The 18476-nt window shown below is 36.1% G+C and overlaps 1 protein-coding gene across 1 annotated transcript in view; it reads right to left on the bottom strand.

The window, feature by feature from the left end:
* Positions 1 to 4737: 4737 nt before the first annotated feature.
* ERC2 (ELKS/RAB6-interacting/CAST family member 2) overlaps positions 4738 to 18476 on the bottom strand; it is a gene marked incomplete at both ends in the record, with an annotated part of 440763 nt that continues 427024 nt past the window's right edge. Inside the window, one exon of the mRNA XM_082004800.1 lies at positions 4738 to 4818. Within this exon, the coding sequence (XP_081860926.1) occupies positions 4738 to 4818 (81 nt within the window). The remainder of the gene's footprint in view (positions 4819 to 18476) is intronic.

Below are 18476 nucleotides of genomic sequence, written 5' to 3'. Positions count from 1 at the left end.
TTGTTAGTATTAGGACAAATCCTTTCACATTTTCCACAAAAGCAGAGATACCCAACCTATTACAGACAATAGTCCACTGGTAATGACAGTTGCCTTGGATGCATTAGATATTCAACTGGATTTAAGTCTCTATTCAGCTGGGTTCAGAAAAGGAAATTGAACCAAAGTTGAATGTCTTAAAGGATAATGCCCTAATGATTAGGCTCTGGGTATTGTAATGCAGATTTCTCTCAAGGTTTCTTGTTGAACAGTTCCAATTTCAATATATTAGTTATGTGCTATTTGAAATTAAAGCTTCCTAAAGGAAGTTACTTTAAACTACCCTTGATATGAGAGAGGTTTCAGGTTTGATAAAGCAACGGTTTCAATCAAAAACTCAGTTAACTTGAAAAATTCCCTAGCAGCGTCGCTATTTCCAAGAGCAAATGCAAATAAGTTTCAGACATTTGTGAACAGTTTTTTTTTTCCTTTGTGGCAACAGTATAGAGGGGACAGTGAGACCAGGCCATGCAATCTTTTTCTGTTCAAGATATCAAATGATTTAAGGCTGGGGAATCATTGCTATTAATCATCCATCAACAAACCTCTCATATAAAATGAAAATAAGAAAATACACAATAAAATGAGAAGTGTTTTCATTTAAAATTATCAAGGGAAAACACAACAGTATCCATGGTTTTTTTTGCTAAGTGACAACGCAGTTGACAATTTTTATATGTGGGAGGATAAGGCCTTTAATCTGAACTTTAACTAACATATGAGTTATCTTTACTGTGATTTCCTTTTATACTTCCTACCTGTAATCTTGAAACTATGTGGTTGCCAAATGAAATACTAATTTTCATGTGATTTTAACTGTAATTCTGTTTTTCATTTCTATAGCTTGTCTTACATTTGACTATTACCTGACTCTTATCAAGATGCTTATTGATCACAACTTTTAATTATTCTAACTGCCTTATGCAGGGCTTCCCAAAGTATAACGATTCAAATCGTAATATAGTTTATCCGCAGTTATACAAAAATTATTCATTCTTGAAGACCTCTACTCACCTCCAAAGTTTACCAGTCTGTCTAGTCACAAATTAGTCTAGCTTTTACAAATTTTCCCTTTGCAGAAATATTTCCGTTTTCTCCGCTCTCCTACTCAGTTTTCCAATTCCAGGTTTTTTTCAGTCCTCTCTATCCTCCTCTGTCATTATGTGGGTTATTAGTGTTTTTTAGCGATTTATCCCAAATTCATAACACCGGTATATAAGCAGCCATTGGTTTTCCCCTTTCACATACTAACAAACACCCACTTCTCTAGAGCAATCAAGCCAACACTGTGCTAAGTAGCTCCACACACCAGTAGGTTTCCATAGGCACACAAAATCATGAATACGATGTTGATTTCCAATATTTATCAACTTAACTTCTGTTCACTGTGAAAGGAGAGATAGCATTAAATTGTGAAAATGGTAGCCCTTCTAAAGACAGATTATCAGACAATGAAAGTCCTGTGTGGGGAAAGATAAATGCTGCCAAATGAACTGCACATGAATCTACTCAGTCAATAACCAGGATACAGATTGCATCCCTCCTACTTGTGCTGAGTGCTATCCTACTATATGAAAAGCTCCACTTGCAATGAAAATAGACACCAGTGGGGCAGAAAAAGACTTGTCTTTAAAACCAACAGCCTGTCATGAATGCAAGTTTCTATTCCCTCCACCCCCAATTTACCATATTACAAAGCAGCAGTAGTTCACAATGTTATACATTAGGATACCAAAATAGGTGATACATCTACTGCCAGAAAAGTAACGTGTAATGAATCACATTATTCCTCCAGTGTTTTAAACAGGTAGAAACAATAATAAAAGAACTGCCAAGAAGGTCCGCATTTCTAATTCTACATTGTCTATAGCTCTCCAGACTAAAAATATTTCACAGATGTCATCTTCAAAATTAGCATTTCTATTAAAAAGACAACCAGACTTATCCTAGTTGATTTAGACATTGTCTTACCAAAATAATTCCACTGAGGCAGATAAATGCATTTGCATGAATAAGGACCTGCACTGCAGGAGTTAATAAAAACATACGTATTGATTGATAAAAATAGAATGATAGCCTAGGAATTAAGTCAGAAATTTTGACAAACATTTGTTTTATAACTGCAATGCAGTTCATTTGAGCTCAGATCTAATACGTACTGCTCTACAGAACTTCCTGAAAAGCTTTAACGCATTTAAAGCTATGTCACTTTTTAGACCCTCAAAACACACTGCGTTTTTCTATGGTTCATAACTGTCAATGCACTTTGGAACCACAAATTCTTCCTATCATCTTGTTTAATTATAACACATTCTTTTAAAGTTAACTTATGTTTGAAAAATAGGTTCATAAAAAGCCCTCAGTCCTACATTCAAAGGAACTGTTAAATTAAACTAATTACAGGCCTAAAAATATGGGAATTCAAAATGGGATGATGAGCAGAATTTAGGCACCTCCAGCCAAAATGGTGGTCCTCAAGGCCCCCCACCTCATTCCGGAGGTGTCTGTTCTCTGACAATTGAGTTCTCTATGGTAAGAAAGGCCAGACACAGGAGCTGCATCCCGGTGCATGGCCAGAGTTTACCTACCAGTGAGGACATCTCATGGCACATCTTACGTCTAAGCCTGACGTGGATCTAGAAATGAAGCCCATGCCTGTATAGATGATCTGAGGAGTTGGATCCCACAGGTGTTCTCAAAGCCAGCCTAATAAACACCAACTGGGTGGGTTCCCTACAAAATTCTTCAGGTGCTATTTCCTTCTAAAATGGTACATGAACAGCAGTCATTCCTAGACTCACAGTAGGACCACTCATCCCAGAAGCAAAACCCCCAGGTTCAATTCCTTCTTCAGTCGAGGACTCAAAGCAATGTCTTTTAGCAGAATGCTCTAATCAAGAGGCTACAGGCTGTATTGCTGGGACGAGGATAGGGATATATTAAAGCTCTCCTGTTGAAGCTGTATGATTTTACAGAAAATAATTCAAGATTCATTGGGCCAGAGAAAGAACACAAGAGGGAGCAAGAGTCTGTAGCCTAGTGATTTGGGCGCTCAGCTGGGAAAGAGAGTCCTGGGTTCCTGACCTTCACTCCATAGAAGGTTCATGCACTTTATCCAACAGCCTTCCCAAAATGTAAGTCCTAGCTTGAATCTGGGTATGTTTTCCTTCTTGATCCAAGTTTGTAAATAACATTTTGTGTAAACACATTTAACAATTCAAATTTCACAAACATCAACATGTCTTTTGTATGGTTTTAGTGTTGAATTTTAAATAGAGAACATCAACAAAACTGAAATGTGTCAAAACCCTACAGCTTATTTCATATTAATTTTGCTTTATATGTATATAAAATACAAGAAGTTACTTGAGAGCAGGTTAAAAGCAGTATTAAAATGCACATACATTTATTTACCTGGGTGACTAATGCTGCTTTGAATTACTAAGTTGGAATTTATTTTTTCATCTCATCTTTCTCTGAATGTGGTAAGATTTTTAAGAAGTTATAACGACAGTAATAGACTTCTCATATCTTAATTCTGCTCAGTTTCTGATTCTCACTTAATAGTATTTTCATTTGCTGTTTCTCATTCCCTAGTACAGCAGTGCAATGTCATGCAGGCGACTGTTTCAATCCAAGCAAGTTTACCCTGAAATTCCCACTCCAACAATTTCATGGACATATTTCTGTTTTTGCTAAACATTCTTTTTATAATGGCTTCATTTTGGGCCTAAGCCTACATAACAGGGTCTCTTTAAATAATATTCCATGCCTTGAAACATATTACAAAAACTGTTATATCAAGGCAAGTTATGCAACAGCTCTCTATGGTTTTAGCATATTTACTCTGTCACGCCATATGTGAGACTGCAGCCTCCACAACAAAACCTTTACACACTGAAGTCATTATCTCTGTGAAGTCTGCAACTGGCATTTAAAACTTATTGATGGCCTGGGTATTGGTGGCTCAGTAGGCAGCACTCTTGCCGGAGGCCCAGAAGGTCAGAGGTTCACATTCTGCTCAAAGAACAAGTTGGACATATTCCAGGATTGTGTGTGGGCTGTGCTAGACTCCTAAAGGGGCAGTCCTTAGGACAGTAAGTGAAACCTTGGCTGTTTTGTGGCTATCAGAGTCCTCTTGGAAATGGGCAAGGAAGAGTAAGCAGCAAGTTTAATTTGCCTGAAGCAAGTGAATGAAAATGAGCATACTTGCCGGGGACCTGGATCTTGCTGTGTGCGCTGAATCCGTATTCAGGATTCCTGAGCAACTACAGGACACTGAACAGTATTAAACAAGCCAGTTTGGTCCTTGTGGTAAGCGTACGTTCAAGAGACAGGTACAGACTGCCAGACTTGCTCAGCATTAACCAACTTCCATAATAGCAGAATGACTCTGGATTCAATTTCACACCATGGAACACACATGAAAAATGGATGTGTAGTTTTGGAAGTGAGGAGTCTAAATAAAAAAGGTTTAACACTGGTAAAACTTCAGCGCATACTATGTAATCACGAAAAAAATCTTCAGCCAAACATCCAAGTCAATAGTAGCAACATATATAGAGAATAATATAAATGGAGATTCAACCTGCTCTGGTGTTAAACTTTGATACTTGAATATCCCAGATGTCTCCCTCCTCCTCTTCTTCTTTATAGACAGGTAAAGATGGATCTCTTGAAGGAACTGGGGATCACACTCTAGGCAAAGGTTGGACAGGTGATCAATGTACAGCATGAGATTTTGCCGTGGCTATGTGCCTCCAACAGTGACTGGATCATCTGGTTTAGAAAAACAATTCAAAATTGTAATATTTTCTAATGAAATTATTTAGGGAAAAATTAGCAAAAGGGAGAACACATTTTTTTTATAACACGGAATGTATCACAGAACTTCTTCCCGTAATTATATAGCTCATTTTTAAAATTAATTTATTTCTTATTTAGCATTTAGTTCATTACTTTTTTAATTCCTTAGAAGTTAGCCTTTAGAGGACTGTATCCCATTTCCATTGGCAGAATGTGTTCAATAGTTACCAATGAGATATGAAGTTATTTTATAAGTTTCAATTTCTTTTTTTGGTGTCTAACAAAACCATACAAAGTGCCAAGGCCAGGCCTGGCCCATTATTTAAACGGGCTTTGGAGCAAGCCACTATTTATTAGCCAAATGGGATTCTACTCTGTAGTACACTTCAGGGTGATATTCACAGAGGTTAATGTTTGCTACTGAAGATTCATCCCCCAACACTCCCTCCGTTGTCAACAGACTGAACGAGCATTTTCTAAAGGAACATCAGGAGCACCTAAGGTAAGACTGTTCCTTCTAGCATTTAGGAACATCACCTTTTATCTACCTATATTGTACATAGTGCCTTTTTTTTTTTCTTACCATCACAGAAAACAAGTAATTCCCTCCTTCTCAGAAATATCCATTAGTATAATGGATCTTTAGGTTTAAGTTTGGTGAACTCAACCTGTATTAAAGCAAGTGTTCACACACAGTAAAGGAGATCATGAATTACAAGCATCATGACATATTTAGGCTATCACACAGTGTGTAAGCAATGAAAGGTTCTTAACCAAAACAAGTTAATGATGGCATTATTTCTAGTTTAGAAATAGAGGAACCCATAGCATAATGCCAGTGCAAATTTAAAAGAAGATTAAAAGATGAGTTCATTTTGTTGCTAAAATATGAAAAGAAGCTATTTCAAGGAACGAAGGATGTCCTCTTAACCTGTGACAACAAATTTGTTTGTTTTTTTCTCTTCTCAGTAAGAAAGCAATTAGGGTTTTTTCCAATAAAAATATCCTTGTCCATATATAAACACTCCTGGTAATCATGTAATTACCTTACCCAATCAGGTTAAATTGCTGTCAGTTGAGTTCCCACTGTTGATTAACTTTCGTGTACTCTAAACCTAAATGAAGTCTTTGGTAAAGTCACTTAGTCATTTACAAAGGTGTCTCTATGATTCCAAAAAGTATAACAGCAACATATTATTTGCTATAATCATCGAATATCCAAGGTCACGGATAGATCACAGTGGACCCCTTTTCTAAAAGCCAAAGAAATACAGAATTAAACTATGTTGCTTATTTTTGTGTTTCTTGCCATGACTTCTCAGTGTAATAGTAACCTTTGACCTCCACACATTAAACACCATAATTATGTAATTAAAACTAATTATGCAATTTAACATACATATTTTTGTCCTACAACAGGCAGGTCAATTACCTCTCTCATTGACCTTGGAAGCTTTCACAGTTTAAACAAAACAATGAGGCTTTCAATTAATTTTAAAGTACAAACAGAGAAGGAGCAGCAGAACCACAAGTCTTCAAGCTAATACTGCAAAGATGGATCACTTACAAATCTCTTCATTTTGTATTACATAAAATAAATACCTTGATAAAAACTTCTAATCGTCTCTCTTGTATGCTTCTATCATTAGAAATGTTAACACATTTGTGAACAAATCACGTACACATTACTTGCCAAACGCAAGCAGGAAAGGAGGCCATGTATTACTTTTTTCTTTGTCCCACTTCTTTTCTTCAGTATGGTTTCCTTTGCTTCCTCCTATATTTCTGTACCTCTCTCCCTGTTTCACCTTCACTTTCTGAAGTCTTTTTCTTTCCCCTTTTTTCTTTGTTATCGTCTCTGTTCCACTGCTAGCTGTAAAGCTGGATAGCAATTTATATATTATCAAACCGCTGTAGCTGTTGCCTTTCCCAGCTGTCCCCTTGCATCCCTAACCCCATTCATGGGATGGTGTATCTCATCAGATCCTGGCTCCTGCCAATGGTAATCCAGCACACTGAGGGAACTCTGGACTGCAGAAAGCTATAGCTAAAACAAACATGGTACATGCTCTAAAAACACTCTAAATTTTCCAGTACGGGAAGTGTGGTACAAGTGAGAGACACTTCATGAAATTGTTGAAATACATTTCACCTGGATAATGCCTTTATTATCTTCATATACTCGGGTAAGCTATAAGCACTGCACTGAAAATTTTAAAATTGTACAACAGAGGTTCACGCACCATTACATTGTGTCCAAGGAACGTCTTTCTTTTCACAGAGTAAAATTATCATCATCATTCAGTCATGTTTTTGTTTTTCAGTTAACTAAATCCCATTCACTAAAGAACAATTCTTAAAGCAAGCATAGGCCAGAAGCGCTGCATTAAATCGGATCACGTTCTGCTACCCTGTTTTTTCAATTGCTATCTTAGCCAGAAATAATTCCACCAAAGTTAATAGGCTTAGCTGTGAAATAAAGTGACAGACAATGTATATATAGGTATACCAATCAACCTACTGGCAAAATACATAGGCGAATCTTTGCTTAACTTCTGGAAAGCAAGGCAAAAATATCTACAACGCAATCTGTGTTTTGGTGCCATTTCTAACACCATTTTTGGAGTCCTTTCAGTTCTCTGCTTTAATTAGTCCTGACTTGCACAAGCAGCCCGAAAAGATATCAGTAAACCTCTGACATAACGGAAACAAGGAGCACAGAGCTCTGAATGAGCAGTTACAACAGGAAAGAAACAATTTAAGATGGTAGCAGGCCTTACTGCAACATTAAACCTCAAATTGGATCTGATTTATATAAAGTAAACCAATATATTGAAATAGTGCCCCAAACTTCTGGACAATAGTTTGAAGGAAAATAATATCGCGTATGTGTAGAAATTCTATCCAAGGGAACGAAAGAGATTATTCCTTATACTCTGATTTAACAAAAAGGTTCCTTCTGTTTTGAACGGAACATTGAAATTGTAATTCAGCTCATAGAGCATCCCGACCAGAGCAGCGAAAGAATGTGTGAAGGAGTCCAAATATGGTGCTATTGAAGCAGAGTGGATTAGAGGAACTGGGACAGAATCCTGCAAGTGGCTAAAGAGCAGCAGGAGATCAGCTTCACAAGCAGCGGGACGCTGTTCTTGCCAGACGTGAGTGACATAATACAGGCAAAACAATCAAGATTTTAGCTGATAAATGTATGCATTAGGAAAAGGCCTTGCCGTAGAACTTTCAAACTTAGCAAACTTTTAGGTAAAATCTGTAGACCTAATTTACGCTGGAGAGCATTTTGTCTTACATGAACATGTCACGTTAATCACGTAAGACAGAATCCTTCCTTTACAACATAAAGGCAGTAATTTTTAAGAGCCTAAATGCAGAAAAAACAAGAGTATTTGCTTAATGATTCAGAAATGGATAAAGCCAAAAGCTTTTGTAGTTTGACACAGCTTCAATTCTGTCCAGGTTAAATATAACGTAAAAATATTATCCCCAAATATCTAGGATATCTGGAATGAATGATTAAAAAATCCTATATAAGCCTATTGATTATTCATAAATTCCATATTATAGCAGTAGTATTAGAAAAGTTTTAGGGTTCTGACAGGAACAGTTGCAGTTGTAACGAGACATATTAAGATACCAAAATAAGATGCACCTAATGAAAAGAAGGATCAATAGATCATTTTGATTTCTAAATTTGATGGGATTTTATAAAATCGCACTTTCATTCTAAACACCTATTTTTCACTCACACTATATTAAAAACACTGTTTAAAAGGCTGAGATGCCACCTACTTTCCTTCTTGCGCTAAGAGCAACCAGAAGAAAATTTATTCAATTGCTTTTTAGCTAGGGAGGTGCAACACATGATGTGTAAAACATTGATCTGTCTGCCCCAAGTTCTTCCCTGCCCTCCACAAAATATCCTTGTGGACTAATTACTTTAGTAAGTTTGAAATAAACTATAATTCTTAGGTCAAGAACAGATTCCAGCCTAGAGTAGAGGCCACACTTCCCCTTGACTCTTAGAACACTGACAGACAAGAATTTCTGGGTGGTGAGGTAGCTGCAGGAGGCCTGGCAGGGAGCTAAAGCACACTGGAGCACACCACAGGTCCGGCCGCCACAGCACCCTTTCTCCTGTGGCGGCTCCTGGTATAGTCTCCCAGCTTAAGCGACCTTCACAGCGTAGAGTTTATGCATTGCAAACAGTATCACAGCATTTAATAGTCTCTGATGGATTCTTGCCCCACCATGAGTTCATCAGATCTCTTTTTGTACTAGTAAAAACGCTGGCACTCACAGCGTCATGCAGCAAGACGTTCCATAGATGAATTGCAGTTTATAGGAAGAAATACTCCATCCTTCCCCTCTTTTTTTTTTTTTAAACTCTCCAACTGCTAATTTTATTTGATACTCAGTTTAATTGTAACATGAGGGATAGTAAGCAGCTGTTTTGAATTCACTTCTTCATCAGGGATGGCTTTATACTTTCTGAAAACTCACAGGCATTTGGTTAAACCTTATTAGTTCTCCAGTCATCAATTATCCAGTTGACTGTTTTCATTCAGAAGCCAGTTCGAGAGGCAGTTGTGCCTTTGAGAACATGAGCTATAGTGATGAAGGAGGCAGGACAGAGAAAAGGCCAACCAGACGCACAAAGGCACCGAGTTCCCCTGCCATGGCTTGGGTAGCCGCATAAGAACATCATGACGTTTGCAGAAGATACCTGAAGACTGTGTTCCCTCAGCCCTTTCTCAGCACGTAACCAGAATTTCACTTATCGTCTGATCACAAAACAAGCATTTCACATTGCATGATTGAGTGAGGGAACATGACAGATGATGTCTGTATATTGATAATTTGATGGACATAGAAACAGATTTATGGTCATTTCTTCTTGAGAAAGACCAGATTACAGAGCAGATCAAGTTCTTGCTAGCTGGTTCCAATCTATGGATCTTGTCACAAGTTGGCCATCTGTGATGTTAATGTGTATGATTTCTGGAGATCTTTCATAAAACTGTACGATGAGGAATTTGAAATGACGTAGCGGTAGCCACAGCGTTCAGCAGCTCTAGCTTTAGTCCTCTGCTCAGCTGAAAACCCTGCTAAGATGCTGCTGCTTTTCTATTACCTGCAGCACTGTGCAGTTATTGAAACACGTAGTCATCTTGTTCTCATCACCGCAGGGAGTGTGACTTATTTACATGTACGGATGTATTGCACATTTATAGCATGTTTGGTACAGAGCAGAGCAGCTCTGTAAAAGCTGATTAAGACATTATGCTGAACTAAAAATTGGATGCTTTGTGAATATCTGCGTTTTGGCCTTTCCCCAAGTGTCTTCCCCCCACAAAGTGAGAGAGGACAGCTGGAGCAGACTAACTTTCTGTACACAAGAGACTTTTCTTCTTTCCTTTTGAAGGTATTACTTGCATTTATTACATTTACATAAAGGATCTTTATTCTTTCCCATATATAGTAAACTGCACTCTAGTATGTGAACATTGTATAGCCATTTCCCCCCAAATACAAAATAGAATTATCCTCACTGTCATTCAAGCTTTTTCCCCCCCATTAAAAAGAATTGATGCAAATCTATTTTTGTTTGGTCTGTTTTATGCTGACAGCAATTAATTCTAAAGCCTACAGCACAAAGACATACAAGTATCACATATGTTTTTAATCTACAAGCAAGTTATCCAATTATTTTAGGTAAACTTTATGATCACAACCATTCTTACCAACTCTGATATGATAGGTTATTTTTTTCTTAATGGCTTAAGACTCATATACACTGCTATGGGGAATATACTCTTGAACATTCCTCATGTTTTACCTCCTGATCTTGAAATAATAATATAATCAATGAGCACATTTTGTTTATACTTATTAGTAAAAAGACACTAAAAGCATGCTGGGAAATAATATTCCATGCCTTAGGACTGAAACAAGTCCTCTTTATAAATAGAGCTTGTGTAAATCACAGACAAAGTTGACAAATTTCATGGATTAGTCATGGTGAAAATATCAGATTTCATGGTTTAAAACAGATTAATAGGAAAATCATATTAGAATCCCCATTATCCAAATTCTGCATGTCGTTGAAGAATAAAATGAAAAATAGTGATAGTTCCAGAGTCCATTCACTTATTTACTCTTGCACTGAGTCACATATAGAGCATAAATCTTCCTCATTAACCAAGTGTAAAACCTCCAAAATCTATATTTAGCTACATTAGGCAAGACACACTAGAACCAGAACGCCAGGAGTTATAGAGACTATAGTCCATTTAAGCTATTTCAATGCATTTTTCCATCAAATTATCCTAACGTGAAAATATTTTGTCACCTTATAGAAAAACTTTAACTAAAGGAAGAAACAGACCTTGAAATGAAAGCTGTTATTTTCACAATTATTTATATTTGGTGCATTTAATTAAAAACTGGGGAAAGAATCGCCTAAAGAAGTTCCACTACAACAGAATATCATGGTATTCTGGTAAAAATATAAAATTCATACTGGGGAAAAACTACATTTGGAGTTAGGAGAAACTATCAGTTTTCATGTAAAACTTCATGGTTTTTAAGTCTTTCATGATGATGTAATTTAAAGTGAGGCCTTATTTAAAAGAGAGGTTACATATAACCATGTGATTCAAAGAGACTTGTTGACTATATAATATTTGGCTTGATGCCTACATCTCTTCTATTTAGTTGTATAGACCATTTGTCATCTTTGCATACGAAGACAGCCAATTTGTCAGACATTTGCTTTAATTCTTTTTCTTTGTCTTCTTTACAATATCCTTCATCTACATCCTGGTCATCAATATCATATATCTGACTGGAGGATGGAAATTCATTTGTGTCTCCGTCTTATTTCCTTTGCATGCGATCCTCCTGGGTCTTATAGGATGTACTTAATAAGAACCACATTACTCTGCTAAAGGAAGTCCTTGAGCAGACTCTGAGAAGCAGTATGGCAAATTAGTTTCAGAACCTGGAAGGTCAGGTTGGAAATAAAAAGCTGCAGTTATCTGCAGTATTTTCTGCAGTTCAGAAAGTAAGAAAAAGATGTTTGACTTTCAAGAAAGGATTTGTTTGATGTTTTTCCTTTAGAAAGCTGGACTAATTTATCCACAAGCAATAATGTGTTGGACATTAGCCGAAATAAATTAAAATTAGCTTTTAGTTAAATTCAAATTTTTAATATATGAGCAATCACATTTCTCTTCCAAGTGTATTTAAACGCTTTTGTTTCCACAAACTTACAACGTTATTTGTAACAAATTCTATACCATTCAAATATTTAAATTTAGAAATGTGTTTGAGTTTGAACACAAACAGCCCTTTAGACGGTGGGAAACGCCAGGTTTACAGCTGTCCTTGCAACCTTAATTCTGCCCCCTGGTGTCTCTGAATTACGGTTATTTCTAACTAATGATCACACATTATTTTTCACTCTAGGATCTTGGTGTCATTCTGTTCACAGGCTAAATGTTTCTTACAGAGTGAACTTGCCTTTTAATACTGCCAAAGTTTTTTAAATGCTGCCTTTGCTAAGCATCTCCCTGAAACATGTTACTATTTGCTTCCTGGGCTTCTCCGTGCTGCTCATCACCGTATCTGGGTATCTCTAGAACACGAACAAACTGCTTTCTGCATCTTTGTGATACGAAAAGAGCATTATTATCTGTGTGGGAAAAGCTGGTGCACAGACACTGGGCACGGTTTCAGAAGTCTTTGTGTGTTGCAGATGTCTCGGTCATTTGCTCTAATGCATTAGGCTTACTTATGCAAAGTTCTTCGGGTTTTATAGTCCTTTTCATTTTTGAGACAGCTGTATAGACTTCAACATGTTATATTTGACACATCTTTACAAAACAAAATTGTACCTCTTATTTTCCTCATTTTGTAGCTGTTAAAAAGTGACTTTTTAGGCAGCCCAGAGAACTGTTAAAAATGGTCTAAAACTCAGAAGCACTCCTGGCGCTTCAGCACGGGGTTTTGCCCCGATGACCAGACAGATACTGCCATAACCGCAGTGTTTGCGCTGCCCTGAGGTGCTGAGCGCTCTATACGGCTCAGCCAGATCGTGACTGAAATGAATAGAAGTTCACCCAACACCTATATTTTGATCTTCACAATTTGTTAGCACATTAGAAATCTGTAGCAAGAGAATGGGCTAAGCTGACCAATAACATTATTGTTCGTCTCTCTCTCAGTCACTGTCCCGATCAACGTGCAACTCAGTAATGTATTTAGTATCATAGATAGCGAGCACGGAACAGCGGTGAGGTGCTACAGAAAAGGTAGTAAAGGCTGTATAACTGAAAAGCTCTGTAACATGTACCAAAAAGAGCACAAAACTAGAAATTATATGAGCTACTTTAAATCTGGCACTTCCTAACTTCCAGAATTTTGATTTACACTGTAATGTCCATTTAATGAAGCCATTTTGTTGACTTGCAACATATGTATTAAAAGACAAAAGTTACAGACAACTTTAATGATGGCTCATCAGCATCAGAAGCAAAGTTTGAGCTCCTGGCAGTGACAGTGTAAGTACAGATATTCACCATTTAAAATACACCTGTGGTTTCTGGTGATCACCTCCAATTATAGTGTCGTGCACTGAAAGAAAAAGCTGCTAGCTTATGTACCTGAGCAAATGAAAGCATTTTGGCTTGCTTTGTTTATTGTAAAAGCACACTGGAGCATAAACCCATCACTTACTCTCTGAACAAAATCTGAGTGCCTTCTGTGGAGTGGCCATGCAAACTAAAACATAGTGAAAATAGGGCTTTTGAGTCTTTAAACCTACCAGATTTTCTTCCCTATTTTGAAATGGATCTGATAAAAAAAATCAGCTGGACTTATAAGGAGCCTTTTTGTTGATGTCACACTTAGGTGACATACACTTGGGGGAGTTTGAGCAATGCATACGGTCAGGTTAAAAATACTGGATCTACTCTTCATTTTTACCATCTGGTTCTCAATCACATCTAATTCAATGGATTTCTCACTATCTGTTGTAACATCAGGAAATTAGAATCAGCTACAAAATTTAATTAAATAAATTTCTTCATAGAAGCAATGAATGCATCTTTAAGACCCAATAAGAGTCAGGTCTACCAAAACCCTCCCATTTTCTTTGGCAAGATCAGATTAAAACTGAAATATTATGAAAATAGTATTTCTCTCTCTCTTCAGTACTGAGCTTAAGTGTTTTGTGCCTGTATTTCATTTTCCTCAGTGATGAAAAATTATTATAAACAATTTTTGGTTCTTAACATTTTGGGTTGCAAGAACTGCAGAAGACATGTTTGGCTTTTTTATTGACACTGAAAAGAGGAAAAAACCCCCACAATATTTCCTTTACAATTCTTAAAAAAAAAAAAAAAAAAATACAAATTTTGCACTGAATTTGGTCAAAACTTTGACATAATACTCTCTCCCCCACCTTCTCATATACTGAAAGAAATAAGTAATCCATGTTTGTAAAGTGTTTTAATGGCCTCAGATGAAAATTACAGAAATGCAAAGCAAGTATAATTGTTGTTGTTATGATAAAAACGTCTAGTTCCACTCACTATGTTCATTGCCTTAAGTAACCCAGTGGGTAGCCTGTTATTACTAAAGGAATAAACTTTTTCATCAAACACTCTTTATAAAAAATATTTCCCTGGAAATGTAACACAGCATGTAGCAAGACTACTACAATTTTCCATCAACTATGAGTACATGCAGCATAGGTACAGTATTTAGATAATTTCACTTGAGCTTTTTGGCAATAGTTCCTCTCACGGAAACCTACATTAACCTGAACTTTAGAGTCTGTTATCCCCAGGCCAGCTTCATTGGAATTTTTAATATGGCACTGTCTATTCAACAGTTGTGTGTAAAATGCCAATAAACTGGCCAGAAAAGAGCTGAAGGACTAATTGCCTTTTAACTCCACTGTGATGATAAAGTCACGTAGAAAGAAAGGAAAAACTCCCACTGCTTTAACAAGTTTATCTGACTGCCACTTTAACATTCTCTGTCTGCATGCACTTTAGTGCATTCACCAATAAAAGGATAAAAGCATTCAAAATCCTATACCCTCAATAACTAAGAAAGCCCAGATTCAAAACGTCTGCTCTGCTGGAACCAGCCCATTAGGTCAGCTAGCTTTTTGCGTGGTACTTGATTTCAACTAGACAGTATATACCACGAAAAATTTTCCTTTTGATGCAAAAGATTATAAATCCTTAGGAAACTGGAGTGAGAGAAGAAAAGGAAGGATACCGTTTTGAAATAATAATAAAAAGTAGAAACTGCTTCTCACAGAAGGGTGAAATAGTGCCAATCAAGTCAGCGGTGAAATTCCCATTGACTTTAAGAGGGCAAGGGTTTAATCTCAAAATAAAATACAATAGAGAAAAATATAGCAAAATTTAGTTTTTAATGCTGGATGGATATATAATTTCTATTTTCAATTTTCCTCTGTTCCTTTAACCACATTTTATATTCTTCTCTTCTATACTTCCCTCTTGAAAAATTTGTATTTAGAAACTGAATTTTTAAATCTGTTTGTGAATGAGATTTTCTATCTACCTCTGGATTTCTGCACTCTTTGCACAGTGTTATTTCTTATTAATCCATAATTAAAAGTAGGCATCAAATAATATCAGTTATGGAAGTCAATATCTATAGACAACAGGCATATTTTCCTTTGCCAGGTGAGTGATAACTATTTTTGTCCTACTTGATTCCACAAAATGAGACAGTTATTAAAAAGACATTTCACAGAATGACTGAAAGGAAGAAGCTAGCGGTCACTTAATTTTTTGCTAGACCTGTATTTTCACTTTGACCAGAGGAGAAACAGAATCAGCTCTGATATTGAATTGATCTGTTCCACTTAATAAAATAAAAGCAGCAGTAGAGGCATTGTGATTGCCAGCTGTAAACCACTGAGTGTTGTTTTTCTATTAAAAATCTCTTCCATATTTTTCTTATTGCAACCTGGAAAGAGTACAAAATCTGAAATCCAAAGGCATTTCTATAGGAAAGAATACTGTTAACACCGAAAGTTCCTCAAGTACTCACAAAAGTAAATGTTATATCATATTACAGTAAAATTTAGAAGCAGAAGTTCAAACTAAAGATGAAGTGTCCTTCAAAACAGACTTATGTGCATCAGAGCCTACACATTAATGTACTTATTTCCATACAGTTCTGCATTTCCCTTCGCCATCACTTCATAATTTGTTCCAGATTTTTTATTTCTTTCACGTTTGAAGGCACATTGTTCCACATTTGGGTGATGAAAGACTGAACTGGATGGAAGTACAGTGAAATGTTAGACAGAGAATGAAAACAAAAAAGAAGTTAAATTTTCAATTTATAAGGTAGTAATAAAACTAAAGAAAATTTAGAGCTCAAGGAGACCCAGAATGTTCATGTTCACAGTACAATATAAACAATTTTGCTATCCTTCCAAATTCAAAATGCCAATACCTAAGGGAAATAATGAATTTATCCATAACAATACACAACTTTTAGGTTGACACTTGCAGTTCAGGGGTATTCTTAAAGCTTAGATCTTTGTTACTAGATTAGAAGGCAGAGTAAACCAAAAGATCAAGCTAATCTAGGATAAACTTCTTTTCCACAGTTCAAAGGCATTGGCCTTTCCACAGGTTCAATTGCAGGTTTCTTTGAAGATGTGCCCTAATGTTCATTAAAGAAATTTCTCTGACTTGAACTGATTTCAACATTAAAAAGATAATGCGAAAGCTTCATTGCCAGAAAGAACCTGACAGACTGACTTTGAAGCTTTTTTAGGTGGTATTAGATTATTTTTTTTATTCTTCCACTAAACCCCTACTTTATTTAAACAAATCTTTATGTTGAAAACCTTAAGAAAACTTTAAAAATTAAATGAAAAAAATCTTGAAAACACAGATTTTAAGAAATCCAGTTAAAAAATCATTACTTAAGTCTCTCTACAGAATCCAATCAGCATCAGTGGTCTTTTCCCCCTTATTCCCCCTATACTAATAATATTTCCAGGTGGCAGCGCACACAATGAACTGTCAGTTATTGCTTATGCAGCATCTAATCTGTGCATAGAGCTTTGCAAAGAAATATAATGGCAAGAACAACTGCAGTCTTCAACAATGTAAAACTTAGACATTTACATAGCCTTGACTTAATAATAGGTGCTCCATAGCCTGTGTCAATAGTAATTTGAAGAAGAAAACACTGTTTAAGATTTTCTCAACCTCTGCTGAAATCAAGACAGACATATTTGCTGATTTTAACTCCAGAGCTATACTTGGTCATTAAGATAAACATTTGTTTTTTACACTAGGCTGAATTCTAATCTCCTTATTCAGAAAAAAATAGTAATTGTTGGTATGACAGTCTTAGGAAGGGGACTTTTATTAATAAATTTTATTAATAAATTTCTAGGCTCTGCCTAGAAAACAGGACTGCACATACTTTTGAGATTTGTTACAAGATAGCTTGCAATGTATTACAATTATATACTACTTTAGTACGTAATGCTGCACTGATGACAGGAAAAAAATTAACTCTCAGAAAATTTCCCAAATCAAGGGTAAGCATACCAGCATCCGTTTTCAGAATAACCAGGCACCCTCTAACTTTCTAGCAACACAACCTGTAGTTCCTGGTTACTACAGAATTTAGACTTCTGCACCAGACTCACAAAACCGTATTATTAATTTTTATTCGATTTTTTGTTTACTCTAAATACTAACTTGCTGTCCAGATCCTGTCAAATAAAAACCCTATCATGGAGTCTGACAACTATTATTTCGTAAACACTGCTGATGCATGGAACTTGCCTTCTTGTACAATAAATGCTACCTATTTAGGTCAACTAAATATTTGCATTGCCTCAAAAAATTGCCCACAGGACAAGCCAAATATTCTGGCTGTACTTCCTTATTCTACCTTGAACTTTTATACGAAAATACTAAACAGAGAACTGTCATATGTACCAAGGTTTATTTGAAACACACCATCCTTGGCTTTTTTATGGATCCATTGTTACTCTCTCTCTTCATAAAAGCACATAGCTGTCTCTTTAAGTCTATTTATTTTATTTACTTTGCTTTTTCGAGTCCAAGATTTTATCTTGTAGATGAAAAAAAAGACAGAACTACCTGCCAATGTTGACACATTTAGGCCTTTTAGTAAAAGGTGTTGGGCTATGCAGTTCACTTGAGGAAACTGTGTTTTACCAGAAAAAATGGAATTGATTTTAAAAACTGATACGAATATACATACGGAATATAGAACACTGGAAGCAAATCTCTTGCTGTATATTCAAACTCTTGCAGTGATGAACAACTGAGTTCATGAGCAAATATTTTACTGATTAAGAAGATACTGAAAAGCTGATCTTTTTTTCTGTCACCTAGCTTGATGTTAACCTCATAATGTGATTAAAGCCTAGACACATGCCAACAATTTTATTTTAAGTTTACACAATGAATTTCCAGAAGTTTGTCCACCGTCTTGCATACAATCTACTTAATGTGTATTACACACACAGAAAAAACTTCTGTGGTATAACAACTTTATCAGCTTACAAG

Source organism: Phaethon aethereus (assembly GCF_964289735.1).
Source record: "Phaethon aethereus genome assembly, chromosome: 11".
NCBI lineage: Eukaryota > Metazoa > Chordata > Aves > Phaethontiformes > Phaethontidae > Phaethon > Phaethon aethereus.
This window is presented reverse-complemented; position numbering and strand designations above follow the sequence as displayed.